The sequence below is a fragment of the Tasmannia lanceolata genome, unplaced genomic scaffold (assembly GCF_043159265.1).
Source record: "Tasmannia lanceolata isolate RefF3 unplaced genomic scaffold, GAP_Taslan_0.1 ptg000018l, whole genome shotgun sequence".
NCBI lineage: Eukaryota > Viridiplantae > Streptophyta > Magnoliopsida > Canellales > Winteraceae > Tasmannia > Tasmannia lanceolata.
In genome coordinates this window covers 9,281,607-9,307,647 of record NW_027518695.1, presented here as the reverse complement: position 1 = coordinate 9,307,647, position 26,041 = coordinate 9,281,607, and the positions used below count along the sequence as shown (strand labels likewise).

At 36.4% G+C, this 26,041-nt stretch overlaps 1 protein-coding gene across 7 annotated transcripts; it reads left to right on the top strand.

Annotated features, from left to right (window-relative positions):
• The first annotated feature begins 3,843 nt into the window (after positions 1-3,843).
• Positions 3,844-25,775, top strand: LOC143849640 (guanylyl cyclase 1). Of its 7 annotated transcripts, none has more exons than XM_077358741.1 (11): positions 3,844-4,098; positions 5,964-6,225; positions 6,372-6,496; positions 12,901-13,012; positions 14,341-14,415; positions 16,991-17,079; positions 17,270-17,331; positions 19,885-19,957; positions 21,274-21,349; positions 23,247-23,331; positions 25,351-25,775. In XM_077358741.1, the coding sequence occupies exons 2-10, from the start codon at positions 6,103-6,105 to the stop codon at positions 23,289-23,291; spliced, it is 780 nt and encodes a 259-aa protein (XP_077214856.1). In that variant the 5' UTR covers positions 3,844-4,098; positions 5,964-6,102; the 3' UTR covers positions 23,292-23,331; positions 25,351-25,775. The 7 variants fall into 7 exon arrangements, with proteins under 7 accessions (XP_077214856.1, XP_077214857.1, XP_077214860.1 ...); XM_077358742.1 differs by lacking the exon at positions 25,351-25,775 and adding an exon at positions 24,215-25,320; XM_077358745.1 differs by lacking the exon at positions 25,351-25,775 and having other exon boundaries at positions 5,971-6,225; positions 23,247-23,533.
• The last annotated feature ends 266 nt before the right edge of the window (positions 25,776-26,041 follow it).

The window sequence follows — 26,041 nt, the reverse complement described above, 5'->3', positions numbered from 1 at the left end:
ATTTGTTGTTTTGCTATTGTGCGTTTTGTTATGTTTTCTTACTTTCTTGTACTGATCTTATGCCTTTAGCTGTAGCATGTATGTGTTTGCACATCAGAACTTAGACACCAGTTAGGCATGTCACTCACAACTTAGTTGTTATTAGGTGACACACATTTTATCTTACTTTATATTGTGTTTGCTTATTATTTCATCCCCGAGTCATGCATGATTAGGTAGACGTTCACTCGGAGATATTTTTTCCATTTCACATGATTTTTACCCAAACTTCTTTGGAGTTAATGAAAATGGCATAAGAGACCAAGTGCTTGCACTCGGACGAATTGGGGGTACTCTTCAGACCTTCTCCATTCGTAATCAGGCACGAACCCATATATATTTATGATTATCTATTGCACAGAGGATTTGATTTTGGGGTTCCATGGCTTATCCATGGATGGCGACTCTGAGTTTATTTTAGGTATGTCCTGGTTTCGAGCCTTGGCTCCGGATCAAGACATATCTCTTTCTTTTCATATCGTCACTCGTGCTATTCTATGAGGATGGCATCCGTTTCGAGAGTTCCTTGGTAGAGCTCTCCTTCACACGTGGATGATCTAGAGGGTGTTAGGGACTCGTTCCCTCACCGTCCTCAGATCGGGGTCCACACAAGGAAGTGTATCATTCACTTGCCTTTGACAATATTCTCACTTCCATGTTTTGATCAAGGTTTTAAATTTCTGTTTCGTAAAGCATTTCGGTCCTCACCGAAACCGGAATTTCGGGCGAAATCCATGAAAGCATTTAACGGCTATTTTTCTCACATTTTATTTCAATCGAAATTTTTGAAATTCCGGCCAAAATTTCTGTAATCTCGGTAGAAATTTCGGGATAATATCAAATAAATATAAAAAAACTAGATTTTTGCTGAAATCCCTTAAATTTCGGGGAAGACGAAATTTCGATCAAAATTTAGAAATTTCAGTCGAAATTTAATATTGTTTCGTGTATACGCCATTTCAGTTTCGTTCTCGACCGAAACCCGAAAATTCGGATTTCGGTTGAAATTTAAAACCATGGTTTTGATAGTTGCACCAAGTTACCTTATCATTTATTATTTAACATGTCACAATTTTCAAAAAAAGCTCTCGGAAGCAAATTAAGAAAGAAAAGGCAAGATGAGTTATTGCAATTATCAAATACATGCTAATGCCAATACCAGTAGCCTTATCAATATTTTGAAATATTTTTAATATATCGGTCAATATCCATCCACATATTCGTATCAAAGGGGTACGATATTGCCTATATATCGAGGACCTTCAAACATTGATTGGGGCCCTTATAACTCCATAGGACCAGGTGATTACAGGATTTGCAGGTGTTGGTCACCAATCCTGCCTAACTGAACTCGATATCTACTTCAAAATCAGGGGTTTTTTAGTTATATTTAGCACGTTTAATTCATAACCTCCGAGCATATAAATCTAACTCATGTTTCCAATCAAATATAAACATACTATGGATGCTCAAAAAAAGCTAGAATTGGTGCACAAAGAAATTTTAAATAGAATGGAAGATGAAACATGCAAAACATGTCACAAACGGAACTCTTCTTACATGGCCACATACCCTTTTGGGCGACCATTTAGCCTATTGGCCTAACCAACTAGGTGGGAGAACTTGGGATGGGGAGGTCAACCTTTCCAACTAATATTTTAAAACTTGATTTGAAAACTGTTAATAAGTTAAAATTTTAAATGAAAATTATAAGGGATATGAATTATGCATTGAGAACACGTGTAAAGAACCTAGAATAAGAATTGCACTGTGCTTTTGGAACTTTCTGCTTTGAAAATCAATTTACTTTATTTAAAAAAGGAATGAATAATTTTGAAAGAACAATTAAAACTAATTGAAAACTTCTTAGCTAATCTATGCATCAAATCAAATATGTAACTACTTAGAATGACAATTTGAAATAACTATAAAATTAATGTAAGATCTTATGTGGGCAATCATTATCTAAAATTTGAAGAACGAGATGAAGAGTGAAATTACTGGGTGCTTTGTGAGGCCTGGGTGGCCGGAGAGAGAGAGAGAGAGAGAGAGAGAGAGAGAGAGAGAGAGAGAGAGAGAGATCAACCCTAGGCGCTTTACCTTAGGTTTTCTCCATTTCGGGGGCCCGATAACCCCGGTTTACTTGTCTTTACTCTGTTAAACAGCAACCAAGCAATGGGTTTTGCTTATGCGGCACCTCATCCTCCCTAAACAACCCCTACTAAACTAGTAAACCCTAATTTGCTAGGCAATTTCCCTTAAAGCCATTTCGCAGCTCACATTTTTAATAGAGAACATCCACCTCAGCTGAATTAAATGAATAAGACAAAATTTGCTAAGAGGTGGTTGTCCTCTCCTAAAGAAGTGAGTCGCAAAATTGCCTAGCAAATCCCTTTTTATTGATATGAATTAGATATAACTGGCTAATTCATATTTAAAATCCTGGACTTTCTATAGACCATCACAAAAGGCATTTCGCAGATGGGCTGTTGCATGTGAGCAACCGCACTTGCTCAAATTTTGTCTTTAAAATTTAGTTCATCTGATGTGGCTGCTCTCAAATGCAACAACCCATAGCTGTCTACGATGGTCCCTAGCAAATCCTTTATAATCCCATGTGTTTGAGTATAGATTTGACTTTCCTATATATCAAGAGATTTTTTTTAATATGTCGAGTTAAAATTAATGATCAACATTTTGTCTTGCAAAGAAAAACTTGCGCGTAATTAAGATGAAGGTCTTTATAAAATGGAAAGATATTTCCACTCCTTTTTTGTGTCTTTGGCACAAGAGTGTTGATGGGGAGAGCGAGAGTGAAACCCAACAAATCTCTAAACCAGAGGTGGAGGATTCCTTGTTTGGCATCCCAATTGATCTCGTGGGTTACCCTATGACCCATCACTACTCGTAAGTGACCCCAAACCTAAGACCACTTTGAGATAGATCAAAGCCGTAAGACGGTTCCACAAATCAACATGACCTCTCAGGTTGAAGGACATATAAAGGGTCCTGACTACTGATAGAACAGACTTATCCATATCCTTATCCACATGTTTATTCATATCCTGTTCAGTGCATGAACCATTCATCGCACCCATGCTTCTTGCTTAAGGTCCACTGCCCCAATGGTCGAGATAAGTCACCCCATTGCATTTTGGAGGTAGGTTGGATGCTAGTTATGCCCATGGTTTTAAATTTCGACTGAAGGTCCGAAATTTCGGTGGGGACCGAAACTGAAAAATGTTACAAAATTTCGGTCCGAAATTTCGAAATTCCAGTCCCAAATTTCGAAGCTTAATACCAAATTTCGGGGGTCCCAAATAGGTATGGAAACCGAGATTTAAAACCTTGGTTATGCCACATGGCATGAGAGGGGTGATTTTGCCGATTTAAGGAACAAAAAGCCAAAAAAAAAACAAAAAAACAGAGGAACATTAAAGAGGCTATTTGTTCGGTTTCACTCCTGCTCGTCAAATTGGTTTCCTTATCATTAATCTTTCCAAAAGGTTACTTTAATTTCAGGAAAAGAAAAGGAATTCTAAACTGAAGGGCGCCCGGCGCGTTGTACAGCCAATGGAGGCGCCCTTTCATCCCTTATTTTACGTGGGCGCCCTTCAGCTTAGATTACCTCTTGAAAATATTGTAAATTTTAGGAGAAGACAAGAATGATATTTTCTACTGATAAGGGCAAAAGAAAAGGACGGTGAAAGTAATATTTGCGCCCCTTTTGATCACCGGAGACATCCGGTGTCAGTGAATCGATGACAAAAAGAAGGGTAATGTACCTGATGTCATTAGCGTACACTGGCGCTGTGTAATGGCCCCCCAAATATCTGAAATCTACCCCTCCTCTGTCTCTCTCTCTCTCTGGGTTAGAGAAAGACACATAGGTGGCCGATTCAGTGAACCATTCTCACAGAAACCGTGATTTTATCCGTTTATTGGGTAAGTAGTTCAGTAGACAAGACTAGGGGCATACCCTTCACCTCTTTTTTTATTGGAAGATCGAACCCAACTCCTTTGCCAATTTCCTCTCCCTGATTCATGAAGATAGAGCAGGTAAGAAATTATATCCAATAGGTAATCTACTTTATTGACCTGATAGAGATTACATCCTTAATTAGTCCAGTTTCTTGAACACATAGAGATTACATCCACAAGTCATCTACTTTCTTTCGATAATCTATTGAAGGTGAGAAGGGTGAGCCATACTTACACGTGAAACCCTAAAAAAAAGTGGTTGTTGTATAAAAATAGCAGAAAGTAAAGTGTTGTGTTTTTTCCCCCACTTTTTCATTATTCATTCAAGTCCTATCCATATATAAGGTCAAGGACGTCACGCATTCTGTCTGTAACATGAAAAACCCTTCTCGCTTTACTAAAAAAGGGAGAAGATAACAACACACTGTTTAATAAAAACAACCAATCTACGTTTCAACAGGGGGCGTCCTTTCTCTCGCCTTTCTATTTATCAGAGTCAGAGGTACTTCTTTTTTTTTTTTTCTCCGATTCATCTTTATTTGAATGATCTGGTTCCAAATTCCGATTCCAATTCATGTGATGGATGAAAAGGGGTTTGTGATTCTGAAAAGATTTGAAGCTTACGGATGACTTTTTTTATATTTAATCTGAGATTGGATTTTATTCTATTGGAAACTAATATTTGCTCCTGTATCACATATTTCTATTTTAGCCGTGTCCCCATTTCTAAATTTTGGGGGTTCGCCGTGTCCGTGTCCACAGATCATAGCTTAAAATCTAAGAAGCGCTGTCAGGACGGCATACAGCAGCTTGATCATGAACCCTTTTTTGTTTTTTTGTTTTTGAAAGATGACAATTTATTATAATTGGGGTGGGACAAGATGTCTCCCAAGATTACAAGATAATATAAGGCAGTTAATCCTTGTAGGATTTGCAGATTTGAAATAACTAGCATTTCGTCCCTGTACTCCCGCTTTAGCCAGTTCATCAGCCATCTCATTTGCCGATCTTCTGTGGTGTTCAATCTTAGGGTTCAGAAATCTCACTAAGTCAATTACTTCTGCAATTAAATTTTGAAATTTCCATGGTCCCTTAGATTCTTCAGAGGCCCAAGCCACTGCATTTGTTGAATCACCTTCAACAATTAGCGGTCGCTGGTTAATCTCATACCCATCTCAAGCCGAAAAAAAGTGCCCTAATTTTCTCTTCATTTGCATCACATGTTCGGTTGGGCCTGAGAACGTCATAATGATATTGTCTCTATTTTTCCTTATGACTCCGCCAATTACTGTTTTCAACCTAAAACCTGGATTCTAAAATCTGCGTATCCAAACCGCCGCTTAGAGTTTTGGAGTTCACTGTCACGTATCATCCATAAAACTAAATGTCAGTGTATCATCCATGATACTCGTTGGATGCTATCCATATCATTTATAAAAAAAAAGAGAGGAAGTATATTTACTAACCATTGAGCTATTGCCTCCCTACAATGAAGTCTTTGCTATTGTGATGTCCTAAATTACACACTAATTGGATCATTAGCTTTTGAATTTGCATGTGCCTCTTATCTTTCATTGACCTGGTCCTAACAATGGTCATCTTCTAAATTGCATAAATCACAAGTGCTCAGCAGAATTACCTAGCTTATGCAAACATTTTTAGGCATCTGGTTATAGTAAGTACCTTTCTAAATTCTAATAATCTCACTCTGATAGCCTCCCTCTTGAAGAGAACATCCTAATAGCCTCCCTCTTGAAGAGAACATCCATATCTGAATTCCCTTTTTCAATTCTGTATTTGTTTCCAACTGTTGGAGGATACACTTGTGTATTTCTTTCTGCTTCCACTTATGTGTTGAGCACATTGTTTGCTTGGACTGCTCTGTTTCGCTCTACCTTGAATTAAATATTTTGTTTTCAGTACTCATTTATTGAAAATTGCAGCATGCAGGAGCTGAGATTACTCAGGGGAAGAAGGAAATAGTAGAGTGTATTATGCCACGATGTTGTATTTCACTTCAATATCATAGTTTATCATTGTGCTGATGTTGGCTCTATATTTCTCGGAAGCAAGTTGCTAAAAATGGGTGAGGAAAATATTCCAGATGAATATCATTCTCATTTGGTTGAAATATTCCCTTTAGGCGTGTCCTCTTTTCCTAAGAAAAGCTATGACACCATTTTGCCCCGCTCACACTTTGTCGAAGTGAGTTCTTATATCCTTTCTGTGACTTTCTTTCAACGTAACTATTTACTACGGTGCATTATATTATATATAATGTCATCATTAAATAACCTTTTTCTGGTCACATGTTATCACATCTCACTGTTAAGACATAATAATGCTCCTAGGTGCCACACATTCGTCAGCTGTGTAATTGGGATTGTGGCCTTGCCTGTGTTTCAATGGTGCTGAAAGCTCTTGGCATTGATCACTGTGACATACACTCTTTGGGGAACCTTTGCGGCACGACGAGGTGATCTTTTTTCTCAATACTGGATGAGATTGAATTCATTATACAATTTGATATTTTCGACAGTAAAAATTTTGTGATATTTTTACTTTAATTGCTTTGGGGTGGTGCTACAATTTGATTTTTCTAGGTAGAGAGTACAAGATCTGATTCATTACACATGAATTAAAATATTCTAGGCCATGAATTGCTTATGCGGCTCTGCCTTTTTTATTTATTAATTATCATGTCTATTATTATAGCATTCAGTTCTTGTTTAATTATGATCAACTGAATCTTTGGACCCTTTCTTCTTCCCATTATAGAAAAACTTAGGACATCCGTCTTCCACTGATACTTCTGTTAAATGCATACATTGGTCCTGTTTATGATACTATCTTTCTTTAGTGACTATAGTTTGTACAATCAGAAGCCTTTTCTTCCTATTCTAATAATCTCGTTCCTATTTTAATAATCACTTTTGAAGTTGGATCATAATGCTTTTATGTACAATATTCCATGCTTTAAAATTCAAACGCTGGATCAACCATCGAAGGGCTTGGTTTTGTCTAAAATGGTTCAACTTTTTGGTTCAAACTGGTATGAAACTCATAATTGAATTTATAAACAAAACAAACGAAAAGGAAAACTAAATCTTTACCCTTTATGTTGGGAATAAGGAAATAATAGCTTTTGTCCAGAGAAACAAAATGGGTGGGTGTCCGTCTGTGTGTAGGACGGAGGCGTAATTGCCAACCCGGTTCCATTTCAGGGGGAATTTGCAGAATATCGTCATGGAATGGATTCTGGAACAGAAAGCCAAGTGAAACTTTCTAGGAAGAACTTTGCAAAAACTCTGACCAGAAAGGGGTGTTTGGAAATATATTTGGTAACACCCTATTCCGTCCGAAACTAACAGAAAATGCATTTTTGGTATTTTGTTCGGGCCTTATCTCTAAGTTTGGTTCTATGGTTCTACCACATTATTGTGCACATAGGGGCAACCCATTTCCTTCCATTCAAGGGTTGTTTGGAGCAAGGTCTTAAATTTCGGTTTCAGTTTTAGTCGCCACAGAAATGGAAATGTTTCGGTTTTGGTTGGGATTTTCAGTGGAAATCCTGTAATATCAGGGAAACGTATGCAAATTAGAGAATTTCAAGATGAAATTTCAGAAAATGCTAGAATAAGTACAAATACACAATTAGAAACCATCACATAAGCAAGACAGCCATTTATAATGGTTTAAAAACTTTTAACACCTAGTGACATGCCCTGTCATGCATGTTTGGTGATTTTTCATAATTTTTTTCATTTGAATATTTCATGTCTGATGATTTATTACATACCAAATTTTACATGTAATTCATATAAATATTTATATGTAATACATGAGCCACATTTCACATGCAATTTATATAAATATAATTATATGATATATACTGATATATTATGCTAGAATTAGAAATGAAGACATCCATAAAAAGGTGGGGGTGCCCATCCATAAAAAGGTGGGGGTGGCACCGATTGAGGAGAAGATGAGGGAGCACCGCTTAAGATGGTTTGGGCATATCCAACGTAGGCCTTTGGATGCTCCAGTGAGAAGAAGTGACTCGTGCCAAGTTGATGGAGTAAAAAGAAGTAGGGGTAGACCGAAAACAACTTGGGTAGAAACAGTGAGGAAAGACTTGAGGGCTAGGAACATAACAGAGAACATGACATTGGATAGGATAGAATGGAAGAAAATGATTCATGTAGATGAACCCAACTAGTGTCATGATTAGACTTAGTCAATTTGAGCCAGGTAGATCCTTTCACTTTCTTCTTGAAAATTTTCTAAAGGATTCATTAGCCGACCCCAACTAGTTTGGGACAAAGGCTTAGTTGAGTTGAGTTGAGTTGAGTATACTGATATATTATACCACTATTACACTTACGATTTTAGTTTATGCATTTCGGTCGTTTCGGTTTTGTTGGAGATGGAAACAGAAACATTTCAGTCATTTTGTGTTGGTTATGGTGGAAATTAAAAAATGTGGTTTGAATTGAAGGAGGTACTATATATTCATATATTTTTATCATATTTTCTATTTTCCATTTATTTTCTATTTTTCTTGTGCAAAAAATCCAAAATGACTTCGAGAGCTTCCGCTCAATTGTTTTTGCTCCCACAAGCTTAGATTAGATGATATTAGATAGGCATATGTTATCACAATAAAACTTGTAGTTTTTATTGCGACAAAATTATACTAGGTGGAGGCATCACCCGTTTGAAGGAACATCTACTGATGATAGTTAATAATGTGACAACTTGCAATTGAGGTTCCACTGGATGTGAAATCGCAAACAAAAAGAGTTTTGGTTGATTGTAAGGAAAAAGAAAAAAAAAGGATTTTGGCAAAGATAGGAAATCCTTATCATCTATGGAAGAGGAGAAGAGCAAGATGTTGCAATTACTAGCCCTCCAACATCTAGATTGGGGAGAATTAAGGGCAAGGGAAAAGTGCCAGAAGGGAGTGGGGGGGAAAAGAAAAGGGTTTAGCACATTATTTTGCTACATGAACAACCCTGGATCACAACAAACATAAAAAGTGCTTTGGCGACCAAGGAGTAAGTTGATATGCCTGCTATGAGAGTTGGAAATTTTTGGTCCAATGCCGCCATTTCATTCCATGTTGTCAATTTCCCATATTTGTAGGCAATGGTTGATGAGATTTGTTTGACAGGGTCAAGATATAAGGTACCTTCTTATCATAATTTGAGAAAGATTTTGAAGAATACTATGTAAGAATTGGAGTAGGAGGAGTTCTAATAGATGAGAATGGGGCCACTGGGTGGGCTTTCTCAGGTTCTATTGGGATAGCATGACTCCAATGAGGTAGAGATGAGCTAAGAAGCACGGGTACTCTCCGGAGGCCCACGTACCCGTGTCAGGTGCGTATCGGGTGCGGGTGCTCTTGGGTACTCTTTGGGTGCGTACCGGATACACACCCGGGTTTGTGTACGTATCCGGTGTGCACCCGGTTCAAATTAAATCGAAAATTACAGATTTACAATAGAGGGGTTGTCCCAATTAACAAATGGGGGGTTGAATATATCAAAATATCTATAATATATATATATATATATATATATATATATATATATATATATACATATATATCCCATAAATAAAAACCTAACAACTTTGAAGTAATATTAGATTTTAGTGAAGTAATATTAGATTTTGGTGATGTTATTGTTATTTGATTGCTCTCCAATTAAATTGTTAGAATTTTTTTACAAAATATTTTTTTATTATTATTATAAATATATAATAAAATATAAAAATATATTATATTCAGCTTACCCCCAACGTACCCGTATCCTTTTCTTTTTTTTAAAATCACGTATCCACGTACCCGTATCGTGTCTTACCCGCACCCCGTACCCGTATCCGTGCTTCATTGGAGATGAGAGTTGTAGTACTGGGCTTCAGGATACTAGAGGTTACAGACCTGCATGGATTGATCGTTAAGGGTGACTCCCTCAACATTATCAAGTGGTTGAAGCGTAGTCACTCTCACCCTTGGAGGTTTGCATAGTTGATGAATGAGATGCACGATTGAGTAGTGCCCAGTGGGGCATTCCATAGCTTACCAACGCGTCAATAGATCAGCTACTGGTGAAGCAAGTATACTCGTCCGATTCGGAGTCGACAAGGCATCATTAGAGAATTTTTATTTTCTCCCTCTTTAGGGTTTTGTGTTTTTGTACTATTGTCCCTTGTCTTTTTCTTTATGTATCGACCATCTCGGTTGTTTCTATTCTTCGCCTCTTTTAATATATTTTCTATCATTAAAAAAAAATTGGAGTATTTGTTAGTAGATATTTTTGTGGATATTCACAACGTGATCTGTTATGGCTGGTGGAGGTTGTTACTCCGAACTCACATCCCATATAATTATATATGAATGGATCTTCATAATTACATAAAGTGCCACTAGGGTCATTGATGATGGGCTGCATCCTACTAATGTAAATAAACTTAAAAATAAGTAACATAGTTACACCAAAAAAATATTAATATAAATATACCTACACTGAACACTTTAAGACTTCCCCTTAAGCTGGAATATAGATACCATCTATGTATTGTTTGTAGCATATACTACCAAAGTGTTTTCCACCAAGTCTTTGTAAACATGTCCACTGTCATGAATATATGAATCATCAAACACTATTCTGCACATTTTCTACCGTTGCCATGTTGCCATGATCCCTGTCGATTCACGCCCACGTCCTCTACCAACAACTCAACGCCCTCTACTAGAATCACCTCTGTCTACTGAAGCTGTACAGGTGACCTCCTCTCTGATGCATGTGCGCGATTAGCATCTCCTCTTCAAACTCATGGTAGTGGGCCTGCCAAGGGCTGGTTAGTGGTCTTTTCATTTTTCATTTGGAAAGTAAAGCAGTTTGGATGCCTAATTGGGTGATTAGATCTTTTCCAATTGTTTAGGGGTAGTTTAGGCATAACTCTCATTCGTAAGTGGCTATAAAAGATTAAAAGCTAACTCCCTCTCTCTTTTCATTTCATACCTTATAACTTGAATTTTGAGATTTGTGAGGTTTGGAGCTGACAATTTGGAGGGAAGCTCTCGTGGGAGAAATTCCTTTCTTGAGGTTTCGTGCCAGAGCAAGAAGATTGAGAGTTGGAGATCTAAGCTACTCTTGTTCTTTCTTTATCCATTGCACGCTCAGCGATTTTCATTTAGTTGTATCCAATTTCATCTTTGAGGAAGCAAGAAGCTAAGTAGATATTTCTGTTACTGATGGTCGTATTTTCATCCCTGTAATCTGCATTTTCATGGAGTAATTCCTAAATTTCAGCCTCTGTTTGTTTGTTTGGTGAGATCTTTCCTAACTTTTGTATAGCAATTCAAGTAAAGCACATCGAATTGAGTTGGATTTTCAGAGACAAGTCAAAACGGCAAGCAAAAGTGCTCTTGGCTTTTGTTTAAGATGGCCGAAGCATTGGTGATCCGGATCTGGATTTTCAGTTTCGACAACTTCCTGATCTGTTAATTTTCTTTGAGGTTGCTGTTAATCTAGCTCCCAAACATTTTTCATAATATCCTCATAGCCATTCGCCCATAAACCGTCAAATCCTGTCGATCTTGAAAACCATGGAATTTCGTATGAAAACCAACTGCTACATTCTTTTTATGAAAGAAGATCAAGTTAAGATGAAATTTGAGCATGCTATTGGGATGTTGTCGTTGATTCCCATTTATATAGCTTGCATGGGAAGTTTGACGCAGTCGAGGCGCAAGAAGAGCTACAAGAAAGATTTCTGTGACATACATAAGGCTGGGAAATCCTCAGCAATTTGGATTCTTGGGCAGTTTACGACATGGATTTAAAGGCTTGGAGACAGGATTCGAAAATTGCAGATGATGTCAAATTCGAGCAGATATGAGTGGAAGATGTTGGAGATGTTTCAAAGCTCTGTTTTCAATGCTGATGCACTGATTACTTTTTCTATCAATTCCATGGAGATGGGATATTCTTTGGAAAGACATGGATGAAGGAATTACAAACAGTGGATGCAGAACCACTGCCATCTTTTGTTTTACTTATGCTTCTTTCTCTCTGAAATTTTTCACTATCTAATTACTATTTGGCTACGAATTATTGAATGGGCAACTTCAGTTTCTTGCTCTTTTATATTATATATGGATGTGTGTGTATATATATATATATATATATAGAGAGAGAGAGAGAGAGAGAGAGAGAGAGAGTAGAGTTCCTAAGGTGTCACCTCATATAGCTTATATAAGGTGGCGCTTAAAAACATAAGGGGCCCACTTTGTTTGGATGATCCAAAGCATTCATTTGATAGGTGGAGGTTGAAATGGATGGGTATAAACCTCCATAAATCTGCCCATTTTAAACCTCTATAAATGGAAGGGTTAGGATGATCCTATGGACCTGATTTTTTGTAGGCACCATATCCATCTAAGGGCCTTTCAAATGAGTGGTTTGAATCACCCCAAAAATGTGGGCCCCTTATGTTTTGTGAGCGCCACCTCATATAAGCTATATGAGGTGACTCCTTAGGAACTCTATTCTCATATATATATATAGCAATTATGCTTAGCAAACCACTATAATCACATCAGAAAACTTCACTGGCATTCAAGATTGCCTGAAATGCATTCCTTAGTCTGGTTGACACTTTTGCTGAGAAGGTAGAACTATGTTATCCTTGTCTTGCTAGCAAGGTTGATTGTTGACTTTGATGTTGATGTTTTTTTATATATGTTTCTTTCTTCTACTAATACATGTTGGTCTATGGGAAAGAAGAAATCATTAAGTTACTCATTCTTAAAATGATCAGTATGAGCTATATTTTAGTAGATTTATACATCTAATTTTCTCTTTGCAGCATTTGGACTGTTGATCTGGCATACTTGTTGCATAAATTTTCTGTTCGCTTTTCTTTCCTCACTGTAACTGTAGGAGCAAATCCAGATTTTTTGATGGAGACCTTTTACAAGGTGAGTTTTCATTCATGTTACGAAAAAAATGTTGGTTGGTTATTCTTTGCTTTCTGTTACCTTCATTCAAGGTTTTAAATTTCGGTTTTGGTTGTGGCCTTGGCCGAAACCGAAATTTCAGCTGAAACCTGGGGGAAAAAAAAAATTAATTTTTTATTTCAAAATTTCGGCCGAAATTATCGAAAAAATTGTATATTTTTGAAAAAAAATCATTATTCCGAAATTTCGGCCAAAATCTGGGTAATTTCCAAAATTTCCGGTTCAGGGGATTTCGGTTTCGGTCCCAACTGAAATCCGAAATTTCGGTATTTCTGCTGAAATTTAAAACCATGCCTTCATTGAGACTAGATACTTTGATCCATGCCCCTCGTACTACGTCTGAAGTTTCCTTTCTTTTCCCAATTTCTCCCAATTGATTATATATTCAATAAGTAGTATCATAGTATTTGAAATTAGTGCAGCACTGAAAATGAGAATCACTCTCGCTTAGGTGAACTTTTATTTTTTTCAAAGTGAAAACTATGAAGGGTTACATCGAGAAGAACTTTTATAGTTCTCAAGGGCCTGATGACACTTGACCAATCTTCACACTTGAATCCCTAAAGCCTACCGTACTCATTAATTATTAAAGAGAAAACTAAGCCTTCCTACTTCAAGCCCCAAAGAAATGCCTTGCGAAACCCTACACAATGCCACACTTATTTTTCTTATGATCTAATATTCGACAGTTTTTTAACCCTCTTCCAAAAAAGTCTTTTGTTGAACGACCAGACAGGAGAGGGACCTCCAGTTAAATGTTGACTTTTAAAAAAAGTACCCCCACCCCCCTCTAAAAATAACTTTTAATTGAATTTTTGAAATATCTTAACCACCCTCACCCTTGTTTCTGAAGTCTAGAAACCAAGTCAAAACCCTTATGGCATTAAACTCTTCCATTAAACACAAAAATGAAATATACAGGGTACAGTTTTACAAGTCACTTAAGTAGCCTCCAATGGCCTTTGTGCCTTCTCCTTTCTCTCCCTGTCTTTCCTCTCTTTTCCTTGCAATCTGAGAGTGAGGATGATCTTACATAATTGCAGCTGAGCGCCTTTTGGAGGTTAATTGGCACTTTCTGTGGATTATGTATGCATGTGCCTGTAACCCGCTGGCAGCAGAAAATTTTATGCATATGTTGATCTCTAGAGCCTACACCAAGTGTTTTTTTTTTCGAAATGGTAGAGCCTACATCTAGTTGCACCCCAAATCTGCACATTTTGTTTTACTTGTTAGTTTTTGTGCTGTTCGCCTATTAGTAACTTAAGGGCTTCGGCTTTGAACTCTTGCAGGAACAATTTCCCAGTGATATAGGACGAGTGGATAGATTATTTGCAAAAGCACTCGAAGCAGGAATTAGTATACAGGTATGTGCCATTCGTCTAGCTACTTGATTGTAAATCCTTTGGATGTTTTTCAAGCAAACCTGATGTGGTAAAATACTCTGCTATTCTGCTATTGTGTTATATCAGTGTGAAAAACTCTAAATTGGATCAATCATCTGCCAAAGTTATGCCATTGGCCCCAAGTTGGAAGAGCTATTACTTGTAGTTCTTGGTCATATCATATGCATTGCAACTTTATTTTGTGTCTTGTTTTAGCTCCTTGTCTGAAGGTTATTTTTTGCCGTAACTGTATGAATAGGAACTTGTAGTACCTTTTGGTTAAATCATAGTTGCTGGCGTGGGAAGCGATTGTGTGAAGCGGGAAGCGGGAAGTGGGAAGCTGGAAGCGAGGGGTTTAGAAAAGAGAAAATGCGGGAAGCGAAAAAACACGAAAGGAAGTAAAGATGAAGTGTGTGGAAAGTGTCAATGAATGTCAACAAGAAGATTGTGATTAGCCTCACTAGAAGCGAAAAGGAAGTTCATAGAAATCGTGGGGTTAAATTAGGTTGGGAAGGACGGGTTAATACAGGTACAGGGTTACAAGTAGGAAAGAAGACTTCACAACTAATTAATATTTAAGATGATTTTTTAAGTTTTAAATATACTTTTTTTTAAAATAAGGTCCTTAAGTATGGTCAAAAGGAGAAAAACACTCTTAAAAAAATAATCACTTAAATAGGAAGTGTACTATTAATCAGAAGGAAACACGTACAAAGCCTGTGGGAAGCACGCTTCCCCTAAATTTGGGAAGCGAGAAAAACTAAGCTACTGAAGTGAGTTTCTGGGGAAGCGAGCTTTCCATTCAACTAAGAAGTTTCCTGTAACTATGGGTTAAACGCATTTTTTTAATGGACATATCTGCCATCTTTATAATTGTTTATTTTTTTTTGGATGATAAAAAAAATTAACTAAGCAAGGAGACCTAGATGGTCCATCTGAGCTGAGACAAGGGTATAAAGAAACAAAATATAATACAAATACAAATACCAAACCACACCTTCCCATCACCAAGGTAGAAGTAAAAGATCTCCAACTCCATATTGGAGACTCTAGATCTAGCAAGAGCATCAGCCTCGGGATTGGCCGAACGCGAAATATGTAAAAAACCCACTGAATCCTCCATGTTATCCCTCACTTCCTTAATCGTGTTCATAAAGCGCCAAGGATACCTATCTCCCTCCTCAATCCATCTAATAACATTGAGAGAGTCACCTTCTACTATGAGGGCATCCAGAAGATCATGCTTAATTAGACGAATACCGCTGAGCAGAGTTTGTGCTTCTGTCGTACTGGACTCTTACACCCCTATGGGGCCAGAAAACGCCATATTGAAAATGTTGGACCTGGATTTCCTAAATTTGACCCATCAAAGTTCAATTTGAAGAAACCAAAGAGTGTATGCACCATGCTTAATTAGACGAATACCGCTGAGCAGAGTTTGTGCTTCTGTCGTACTGGACTCTTACACCCCTATGGGGCCAGAAAACGCCATATTGAAAATGTTGGACCTGGATTTCCTAAATTTGACCCATCAAAGTTCAATTTGAAGAAACCAAAGAGTGTATGCACCCGGGGGCCATAATATCCATCAGGGCTCTATTGAACACTTGAACCACATTTAATCCCAACATCTCTGAAGCAAAGTGATGGCGATCGACATCCCTTGCGAGTTTATTCTCGGCAGGGCCGCCCTCGAGGAGCCCCGTAGAGATATTTTTATTGTTATTTGTGCTCCTTAGGGATCTTTTTGTTATTTTTAGTATTATTAGGGGTATTTTGGGGCATAGTTGATTTATTAGGGTCATTTTAGTCTTTAGGGTGTTTTAGTCTTTTAAGAATTCTTAATTAAGCAAGTTTCTTTCTTTTAGGGATAGTTAGAAGCCTATATATAGGGGGCCATGCTACAACTTTTATGATTAACTTTGAATGATTAATTGAAGTGAGACTATAACGCCCCCCCCCCGCCCTCCTTTCTCTCTCTCTCTCTCTCTCTCTCTCCAGCAAGCTCTATTAGAATGAAAAGTGTTGTGCTCATAAGTTAAATGTCTCTTTGAATTTATTAATCTATTTACTAAGTATAATCCACAGGCATCTTAACTTTTGTATTGGGTACTATTATTAATGATCTCATGTCTATTTGTATTGGGTTCTATTGTTAAATGATCTCATATCTATATTGTTAAATGATTTTTTTTTTTTTTGAAATGGCAAATTGAATTCATTAAAAGAGAAGAGGGCCGAGATGGACCCTCAAAAAGTACAAGAGCAAGATCAAATACAAAGAAAGCAAGAAGACTCTCAACGAGGAAGGAAGTCAAACCACTCCTAACCCCACTCCTAGCCAGAGAGTCTGCTTCCCCATTAGCAGATCTCCTCACATGATTGAATCTATTAGAAGAACCCGATATTAGATCGTCTATTTCATAAAAAATAGAAGAAAATCTCCAAGGCGGCAACGCCGATCCACGCAATCATCTATATTGTTAAATGATCCCCTCTCTATTAGAGTTTTTATTGGTTTTTCGCGATAGGTTGATGAATATTCACTCTTCTACAGTGCAGGTCTATCAGTGGTGAAGAAATTTCTTTCTTGATATTATCAGGGAAGTATGTTGCTGTTGCTTTAGTTGACAAGTACAAGCTGAGGTATGGTTTAATTTGAGAACTTTCTCTAAAATATTTGTTTTGTATTGACAAATGGATACTTGTTTATTTACATCCAAGTTTGGTGTCTTTGAGCTTTTGTTGTGGTTTGAAACTATTGTCTTTTAAGCTGTTATTATCTCTTGAAGGAACTCTTATTTTCAACATTTACATGAAAATTTTGTCAATGCAGTCGGTCTTGGCTGGAGGATATTTGTGTCTCTGGATGCTATGGTGGAGCGTCAGGCTATACTGGTGAGAAGTGGAGCTTTTCTTTTATTAGGAATTTGGGTACCATCTTTCAATAGATAATTCAACTAAGAAAGATATTTTTCCAGAAGATTAAATTCTGGGCAATCTTTTTATGACTGAAATAAATTATCTCACATTAGGTAAATGTGTTCGTTCAACTGTTTTCTTTTGTTTCTTTGTTGCCCAATATATTTATATAGCTTCAATCTGCCCTCTAGCCTATGATTTGACCGACACTTCGAATTTATTGCCGATACACGTGTCGTGTCCGACACGACACCCGTGTCCACACGTGTCGACACTCTTTTAGACACTTTTAGGTGTATTGCTAGAAGTGTTAGCAACTTTATATGTATGTATGTGTATGAGTGTGACACTATTTATGGGTTTCCATGTCAGATACCTAGGATCCGTGTCGAAACTTGGTCGAAACTCGGCACACGAATCCATGTCCACAAATCATGAGTATATGTACTTTCTATTTTAGCCGTGTCCGACACCCCATGTCCGTGTCGAGACGCGACAGTCGTGTCCGTGTCCACAAATCATAGCTTCTAGCCTTTTTTCTATTGATGTGACAGTTAACAAGATTAGGACTTAACCTTTCTTTAATGTTTTCTTCCACTCTGATGCAACTTTTGTGGGCCCTTGGGCTTTAGAAACTCCCAACCCAACTCCATTAAAGGCTCACAGCTGTAAAAATAGAAAAAAGGCTACAAATTGAGCCTTACTTATGTCATCGTCATGATTTCAAGTTGTCATTATCAGAGGGCTCACCATAATATGAAAATTGGGAGATGCTAGAACATCCATGGTTTTAAATTTTCACCGCAACCAAAGTGAAGTGACCGAAATATTTCCGTCTCCATCCCCACCGAAACATATATTGAAACCAAAATGCATATCGAAACCAAAACCACTAGTGTATTAGAGGTATGCGATACGAGTAAGAAGTGTTACACGGATTCTTCTAAATGGGCAAAGAATCTGTGTCTGACACGTCTCAGATTCCATTACTTCAAGATTCTCTGAGACACTTCTAGATCTCTTTTATCCGTTTTACCCATCCTAATATTAAGTTTCTTAAATGGAAATAAAATATTGTATCTGCTGAACCTATTTAAATATTCAATATTTACTTGTTATAATCATATTATTATGTAAAAAAATAAATTTTGAGAATTGATTAAAATATTTTGTTGAATCCACGAATCATTCTTTTTGAGGTTTGCCGAATCCGACACTCAATACCCGTGTGGGCTTCCGACACTCGTATCCGTACTGATGCAACATAGCCAGTAAGTGTTAAATAATTATATTTATATGAATTTCATGTGAGATGTTGTGTATGTATTATGTATAAATATTTATATGAATTACATTTGAAATGTAGTATGTGCTGAATTATCAGACTTGCATGATCGATAATGTCACTAGTTGTTCGATGTGGTTAAACCATCATGGGTGATTTTTTCTTTTGTGGTGGTGTTTGAATGTGTATTTGTGCTTATTCTAGCACTTATTATAGTATCATCTTTAATGTTCATCGTTTGCATATGTTTCCATACGCAAGGTTTTAAATTTTGGTTCGGTTTTGGTTTTGGCTGGCACGGAACTGGAAACATTTCGATTTCGGTGGAAATCTTGTAAAATTACGGAACCTGATGGAAACATATGCAAATGATGAAATTTTAAGATGAGTAAATGACACGTTGGGAAATACTAGAATAAGCACAAATACTTAGAAATCATCACATACGCAAGAAAGCCATCCATAATGGCTTAATTACATCGAACACCTAGTGACATGCATTGCCACACATGCTTGGAATAGTAAACTTGACATATTCACAATGGTTAAGGATTTAAATTCCGGTTTTGGTTTTCATTTCCGTCACCACAAAATGGCAACCGTTTCAGTTTTGGTTGGAAATCATGTTAAATCATGAAATGTGTGGAAACATATGCAACTGATAGACTTTTAAGATGAAATTTCAGAAAATGCTAGAATAGGAACAAATACACATAGAAAGCATCACATAAATAATACAATTATCCATAATGATTTAACATCGAACACCTACTGTTGGGCATGTCTGATAATACCTACTGTATCTCACTTAATGTATATAAATTTATATATAATACATACATCATATTTCACATGCAATTAATATAAATATAATTATGTAATACATTCTGATAGCGTAAACCACTAATATACTTACAGTTTTGGTTTTGGTATGCGTTTCAGTTTCAGTTTCAGTTTCAGTATGTGTTTCGGTGGTGACTGGAAACATTTCGGTCGTTTTGTGTCGCTTTCGGTGAAAATTTAAAACCACAACAATGCTCATTTTATATTTAATCTTACCTAACTTTCATTCTCATAGAATTCTATAATTATCATCTCATGAACATGTTAATCATTTCTGATCAGTTTTTACTTTTTACTTGTCGTATGTAAGTTGTGTTAATTTCTTGAGTATTGATTCTATGGTTATTCAGCAGATCATCTAAGGTTTAAGTCGACTAATTAACATGTTGTTCCTCTTTCAGGTCACTATGTTGTAATATGTGGCTATGATGCAGATACAAATGAATTTGAAATAAGAGATCCAGCAAGCTGTAGGTATTATTCTATCCATTTATTTTATCAGCTACTGGACTAAGAGAAGCCCACATCTTTAAACACTACAATTCAAAATCACTATATTCTTTGTCGTTAATCATCTTTAAACATTAACCCTAGCTGATTTTTCTTTATGTGCTTTCAAATGTACTTTAATTGGGTAAGATTGTAGTGTGTTATTCTTAGTTTCAGAATTTTAAGTACTTCTTCCGCTATGTACTTAAGATTGAGCCTGAAATTTCTCCTTGGTGTTTGAAAAATATTAAACAGCTGAATCTATGAAAATTGGGCCTTAGTTCAAAGATGAAGCTTCTGGTGTTGTTTCTTATTTTCTTCCAAAACCACGATAATGATGCATGGAATGGAGGGCAGGGCAGGGTATTTGGTTCTAATCTGTAAGGGAAAAATTATTAAAAATAAACCAGATGCGAACAGGAAAATGCAGAAAGCGCTAATAGCATCTTTATCGTGTCTAAACCACTGTTTAAAAACTCCCCAATTCAATGAAAAACTTGCTGCATCAATCATTACTCACCCGAGCGAGTCAACTTGGTTTTTTCGTGTTAGAGTTCGTATCCGGAAATGAGTTTTTAAACATTGAACTAAAACATGCATGATCTTCACGATTAGGGCATCCAATAGGACCAAGAGTTCTTCACAGATATGGGTTGAAGAAGATCAGGGGCGAAACTAAACCATCTGGGTTGCCATTGGAATCGATTTTTCTTCTTCTTTTGAATGGTCACCATTGGAATCAAAAGACCCATGTTTGCTTCCTTCTGCTATGATAATTGAATTCCAGTAGGAAGTGGGTTGGTAAACTGAAAGCATCATAACCATTCCCATCACCAGCTCCAGCGAGTTTTTGGATGGTAATCTTTGGTTTTGTTCTATGGTAGCCAGCAGTTTTCAAGCTGTCTCAAACTTTAAAGGGACTAGAAATTGCACCAAATATTTCTCACTATTGTCTAGAAAACCTCTACAACTATTGATCTGTAAACTGAATGAATATTAAGATTCATATGCAACAAGATTACTATTGGAAAAGAAAATTCGTTCACCTCGTTGTAAGTGAAATGTATATCTAGTGAAATGGTTTTGGCTATTATCTGAGTATTAGATCTTCCTTATAATTGATCATTATGTTAGCATTGCATGTTTCAAATTCTCTTATACTCATGTTTAGCATGGCTTATAATTTCTGCATTTGAAGAAATCTTGAGGGTGGTGTAGACATGACTCTTCTTTATTAATGGAGTACATGTTGCATATCCAATTGTCTAGTAGTAAATATATTGACTGGAACGATTTTGTAGGAAATATGAGAGAGTCTCCTTGGAATGCCTAGAAGACGCTCGTAAATCTTTTGGTACAGATGAGGATATTCTCTTGGTAATTTCACCATGCATGATATTTCCATTATTACAAGTCATTTCATTAGAGAGCCTAAATTTAATTAAAGTATCATCTTTATTGTGGAAACAATTGTATGCTCCAGGTTATTCATAATGAGATGCAATGCTGTACATGCATATTACCATAGTGGCGTACTTGGTGCCATATGCCCACATGCATGCAGCCACACAAGGAAATTTTTGTCGATTTCTCTTATGTGGAAGTAGAGCTTGAAACTTGCAATGCTGCCCTCTAAGATCAGAATTGTCAGAAGTAAATACTACATCAGTTTGCATAACAGAAAATTCACAACTGATGTTTTTCAAAACATATGACCATGGTTTTAAATTTTCATTGAAACCGGCACGAGATGACCGAAATGTTTCCATTTCCATCCCCACGGAAATGGAATCTCAATGGATTCGTTTCACTTCATTAATTCGGTTGAAAATTTGAAATTTGACCGAAATTGCTGAAATTTCACCGAAATGATTGACACTACAAAAATATAAAGTTGTTTCGATTTATGATGTATAAAATTGTTTTTCTCAAAAAAAAAAAAAAACTGTTTTTCCTCAAAAACAAAAGGAAACCGGCCCTAATCTGTCGTAAATCGAAAAAACCCTGCAAATCGAAGAAATATGGTTTTTCCTGCTTTTCCATGGATTTTTTCTGGAAAACTCTGTTTTGGAAAATCCTAAAATGTTTGGAAATAGTGGTGCCAATACCAATTGCAAAGGTAGAAAAATATTTAAGATTTTTTTTTATCTTTGTCAACATGCTATGTGAGCCCATCCTAGTTGAATCTAAAGTGAGCCCACTTTTCTTTTCAATGTGAAGTCATGATAATTTCAAATTTCAAAAACTATGCATCATACAAATGATGAGTCTCTAACTAAGAATAGAAAGATGAAATGTTTTTTTGTGAGTCATTTTACTTTGCATTTCTTTTTATTTCATTAATGTGGATAATGATATTTGGTGGGTAGCATCATTGGACTGCACACAAAGTAATCGTATATTATTCATGGGATGTAAGATCGGCATGGGACCAATCCCACCTTATAACTCTATGTGGTACTAACATAAAGCTGTGGTCCTTGGAGGGATGACTGCTCAATGTGCTTTCTCATACTTCATTACATTGTACTTCTTTATTGACTTTAGTGTTCCAGACATGTGCGACAATGTATGTCACTAGGTGTTTGATGTGATTAAACCGTCATGGATGACTTTATTGCTTGTGATGGTTTTTAAGTATGTATTTGTGCTTATTCTAACATTTTTCGAAGTTTCATCTTAAAATTTTATCATTTGCATATGTTTCCTTACGTTTCTGTGATTTTACAATATTTCCACCGAAATTTCTAACCAAAATCAAAATGTTTCCGTTTTTGTGCTGACCATAACCGAAGCCATAATTTAAAACCTTGCAGTTACTAGCATCTTTCTGTGCAACATGTGTCTAGATGTTAGCATTAAGGAACACAATTGCAAAATATGTAACTAAGAATCTAGAATAGCATATGAAAACACTTCTATTTGTTGTTAAAACTGTTCTCTCCCCAGTTTGGTGGTTTTATATTGAAGACTCTTTTCATAGGTAATTTCCTGTGTGACATGCTCTGGAAACTGATAGATTATAGGGATTTTTTTTTAAATTTCGAGCCCCTTTCATTTGCTGAAACCATAACTATTTTATTAAAGCAAGTCAGGAGAATGAAATAAATTTTATGCCCATTTTTGCAGTTAAAAATGGGTTTAAAATTGGTTTTATGCCCTTTTACGTCGAAGAAACAAAGCCTAAGTGAAGTTTTATGGAGTGCTTGAAAATCATCTATATGTAGGAAAAATGATTAATTATAAGATTTACCCTTTGGATTGTCTGCTGCAGATCTCATTGAATAGAAAGGAGGGTGGAAACAAGTTCTTGCTCTAACACTCCGTCTCAATTCACTGTCAATCTGTATTGATCGTTGGTATGTGATCATCTGTTGTATTTTGTTCAAGTTTTATGCATCATTTACATATCAGTTCATTCATTTTTCTTTTCGAATAATGTGGGTCTCTGAACTTGAGCTCTGTACTTTTATGGCAAAAATAACAAATGAACATCTGAACTTACACATACTTATCTTGCGCCACATGTTCGTCAATGAATGTTGTGAGTGGGCTTAATCATGAATGTCCCATACCTGTAATTAGCATTCTTCTAAGTTGTTTCTCTTTTTTTTTATGGGGCCTAGTGCAATGTTCGTGGATAGTAGATCTGTCATCCATAGTTATGGATCATTGTTGTTGTTTTATCTAGGCTACTGATATTGGCACCACCATTTTTTAGTAACTGCACAAACTCGGCTTGTCTTTTCTTTCTTAATTGGCTTTTGAGAGCTTTTTGGGAACCCTAATAACAACTGACAGATGTTTAAAAAAGAAAAGAACTAGCTGAGTTTGTGCAATTATTAAAACATGGAGTGCCAACATCAGTAGCCTTTATTTATTTCGATGTAAAATGGGCTCAAAACAAATTCTAAGCTCATTTTTTCGACTTAAAAATGGGCATCAAAAGAAGCCTTTGGAAAAAATGTTTTGTGACAAGCATTGTTTTCACTATGGAAAGCAGTCATCATTTGGATCGAAAATGCCACGTGTATGGTGATCTGGTCCATGGATATTGTTCGTAAACAAAATTCCGGCCTATTTCCAGCTCTAATCAGATGATTATAGACTTTATTAAGTACGATGCAAAAGACATCTTTTAAAATGGTTTTTAGTGGTTGATTATTGCATGCCTTAATCTTGCTAATGAGATCTGTGTTAGATGACTTGGACTAACTGGGTTGCCCTGTGATGACCTATCAGATTAATGGCCTTTATCACCAATAGCATGTACCACTTGTGCAAGGTTATGTTGTTTTTCGTTCATCAAGACAAGAGATTCTTGCTAGTTGGTCTCTTTGTTATGTTAAGTGTAGTTGTTAATTTGTTATTAGAAGAAGGGCGGACTAGTTCTGTTAAATTATTTCACCTGACCCTAACATCCATCCTTGTTTTAGTTTATTTTTTCTATACTTTCACTAATCATCATGTTTGAAGGCCGATATTTTTTATTTGAAATCTCCTGTTTTCATGTTAGCGTATGCCTTACACTTAATTAAGACATAGCTCTTACATATAGGGGCATTAAAATTGACAATTACTTGAAGAATTTTGTAAGTTGGCTTGAAGTCACACCAAAATAATGTGTTCATTGAACGAACATAGTAAAGACAACTTTTAGAACCCGTGATGGCCATTATGAGTTCTCAATGTTGTCGCCCCATCAACCTACCAGAGCCAAATGAATGACCATTCGGATTATTAAATGCTCTACCAATATCCTAGAGCTAAATGCTCCTCTAAAGTAATTCATATTTTTATGTGTCGTGCCTGAAGCATAAGTTTGAGGATCATGTCAAATCTCAAAGTTAATTACTAGTTATCAATAGAAATGGAAAAAATTCAATTTCAGCAATACACTATCTTGAATCAACAGATGATCAAGCGAGATAATTGAGCCATCATAGAAGTATTTCTTCAGTAGGCCTTTATCAAATAAACCGGTAGGGGTCCCTGCCAAACCCCAAACTTGTTAGTGGAAGATACAGCATGGGAGAATATTTAGACCTTGGAGGAACACTTTCCCAGAGTTCAAAGGTTAAAATTGAGGGAGGAAGAGTGTTAGGAACCTTCCTAATATACTTCATACCGTATTGAAATATTTCTAAAATGAAGGGGTGTTGTGGATTTAGTAAATAATTAAAAAATAATTGTTTTCTTGAATTATTACTCAATGAAGTTGAAGGTTTACATCTATTAATGACAGGTTTGGGTTTTCTCCAATTAACTTATCTTCTTCCTCTTTCTTCCCTATAACATGTTATAAATTCTGATATGTATAGCTTATGATGCATACTGCTTCTCTAATCTTCTAAAGCATACAAATTCACTGTGAACAGGCGCGTCCAATGAAAGCCCTTGATTTTTGGTACTCAGGGATAACCACTTCCAAAGCAGGATTTCATTTAGAGAAAAAAAAAAAAAAAGTGAAAATGACCAATGATTTGGTCTTTTCCACAGTGATTTTTGTATTTCATGTGGCTTCGAGCTCATTTCCTTGTAGACTTCCACTTAGCAATTCAATCAATCTAAAAATTCCCACAGCCGAAGATTGCGTTATCAAGTGAATAGCAAAAGCAGATGGTGAGGCCTTGCATCTTATCACATGTCTGATCTGGACCAAGTGAAAATGAGATTCAGAAGTGTTTCAGGGTTCAATCCTCAATAGAAATTAACTTTTACTTCACTGTAATGGTGAGAAGTTAGCAGAAAAAAAACAAACTGTAACATTGTCATGATAGTATATACAATGATGCTAGAGAAATACTTGTCTCCTAACAAAACGACCCCACAAAAGCATTTCAACAAAGAGTTAAAATTGGAATTAAATAACCCACTTTCTACTGTAGCTTGAGAGTAAAATCTCACTCATCATCAAACATTGCTTTGATAATGATAATATAATGATAATATATAGTCAGAGGTTTATTTTGGTCAAAGAGTTTTATAGTGGGGGGCACATGGTCAATCTCAAGATTCTCCACACTTGGTTTGCCCCCATTTTCTCCACCTATTAAAGGGAAAAAGACA

Bases quoted from the DNA above. Each gene is read 5' to 3' on its own strand.
- LOC143849640 (XM_077358741.1), top strand. From the start codon at position 6,103: ATGGGTGAGGAAAATATTCCAGATGAATATCATTCTCATTTGGTTGAA. The intron at 6,226-6,371 runs GTGAGTTCTTAT...TAATGCTCCTAG, and splicing joins CCCGCTCACACTTTGTCGAA to GTGCCACACATTCGTCAGCT. The intron at 21,350-23,246 runs GTAATTTCACCA...TGTCTGCTGCAG, and splicing joins CAGATGAGGATATTCTCTTG to ATCTCATTGAATAGAAAGGA.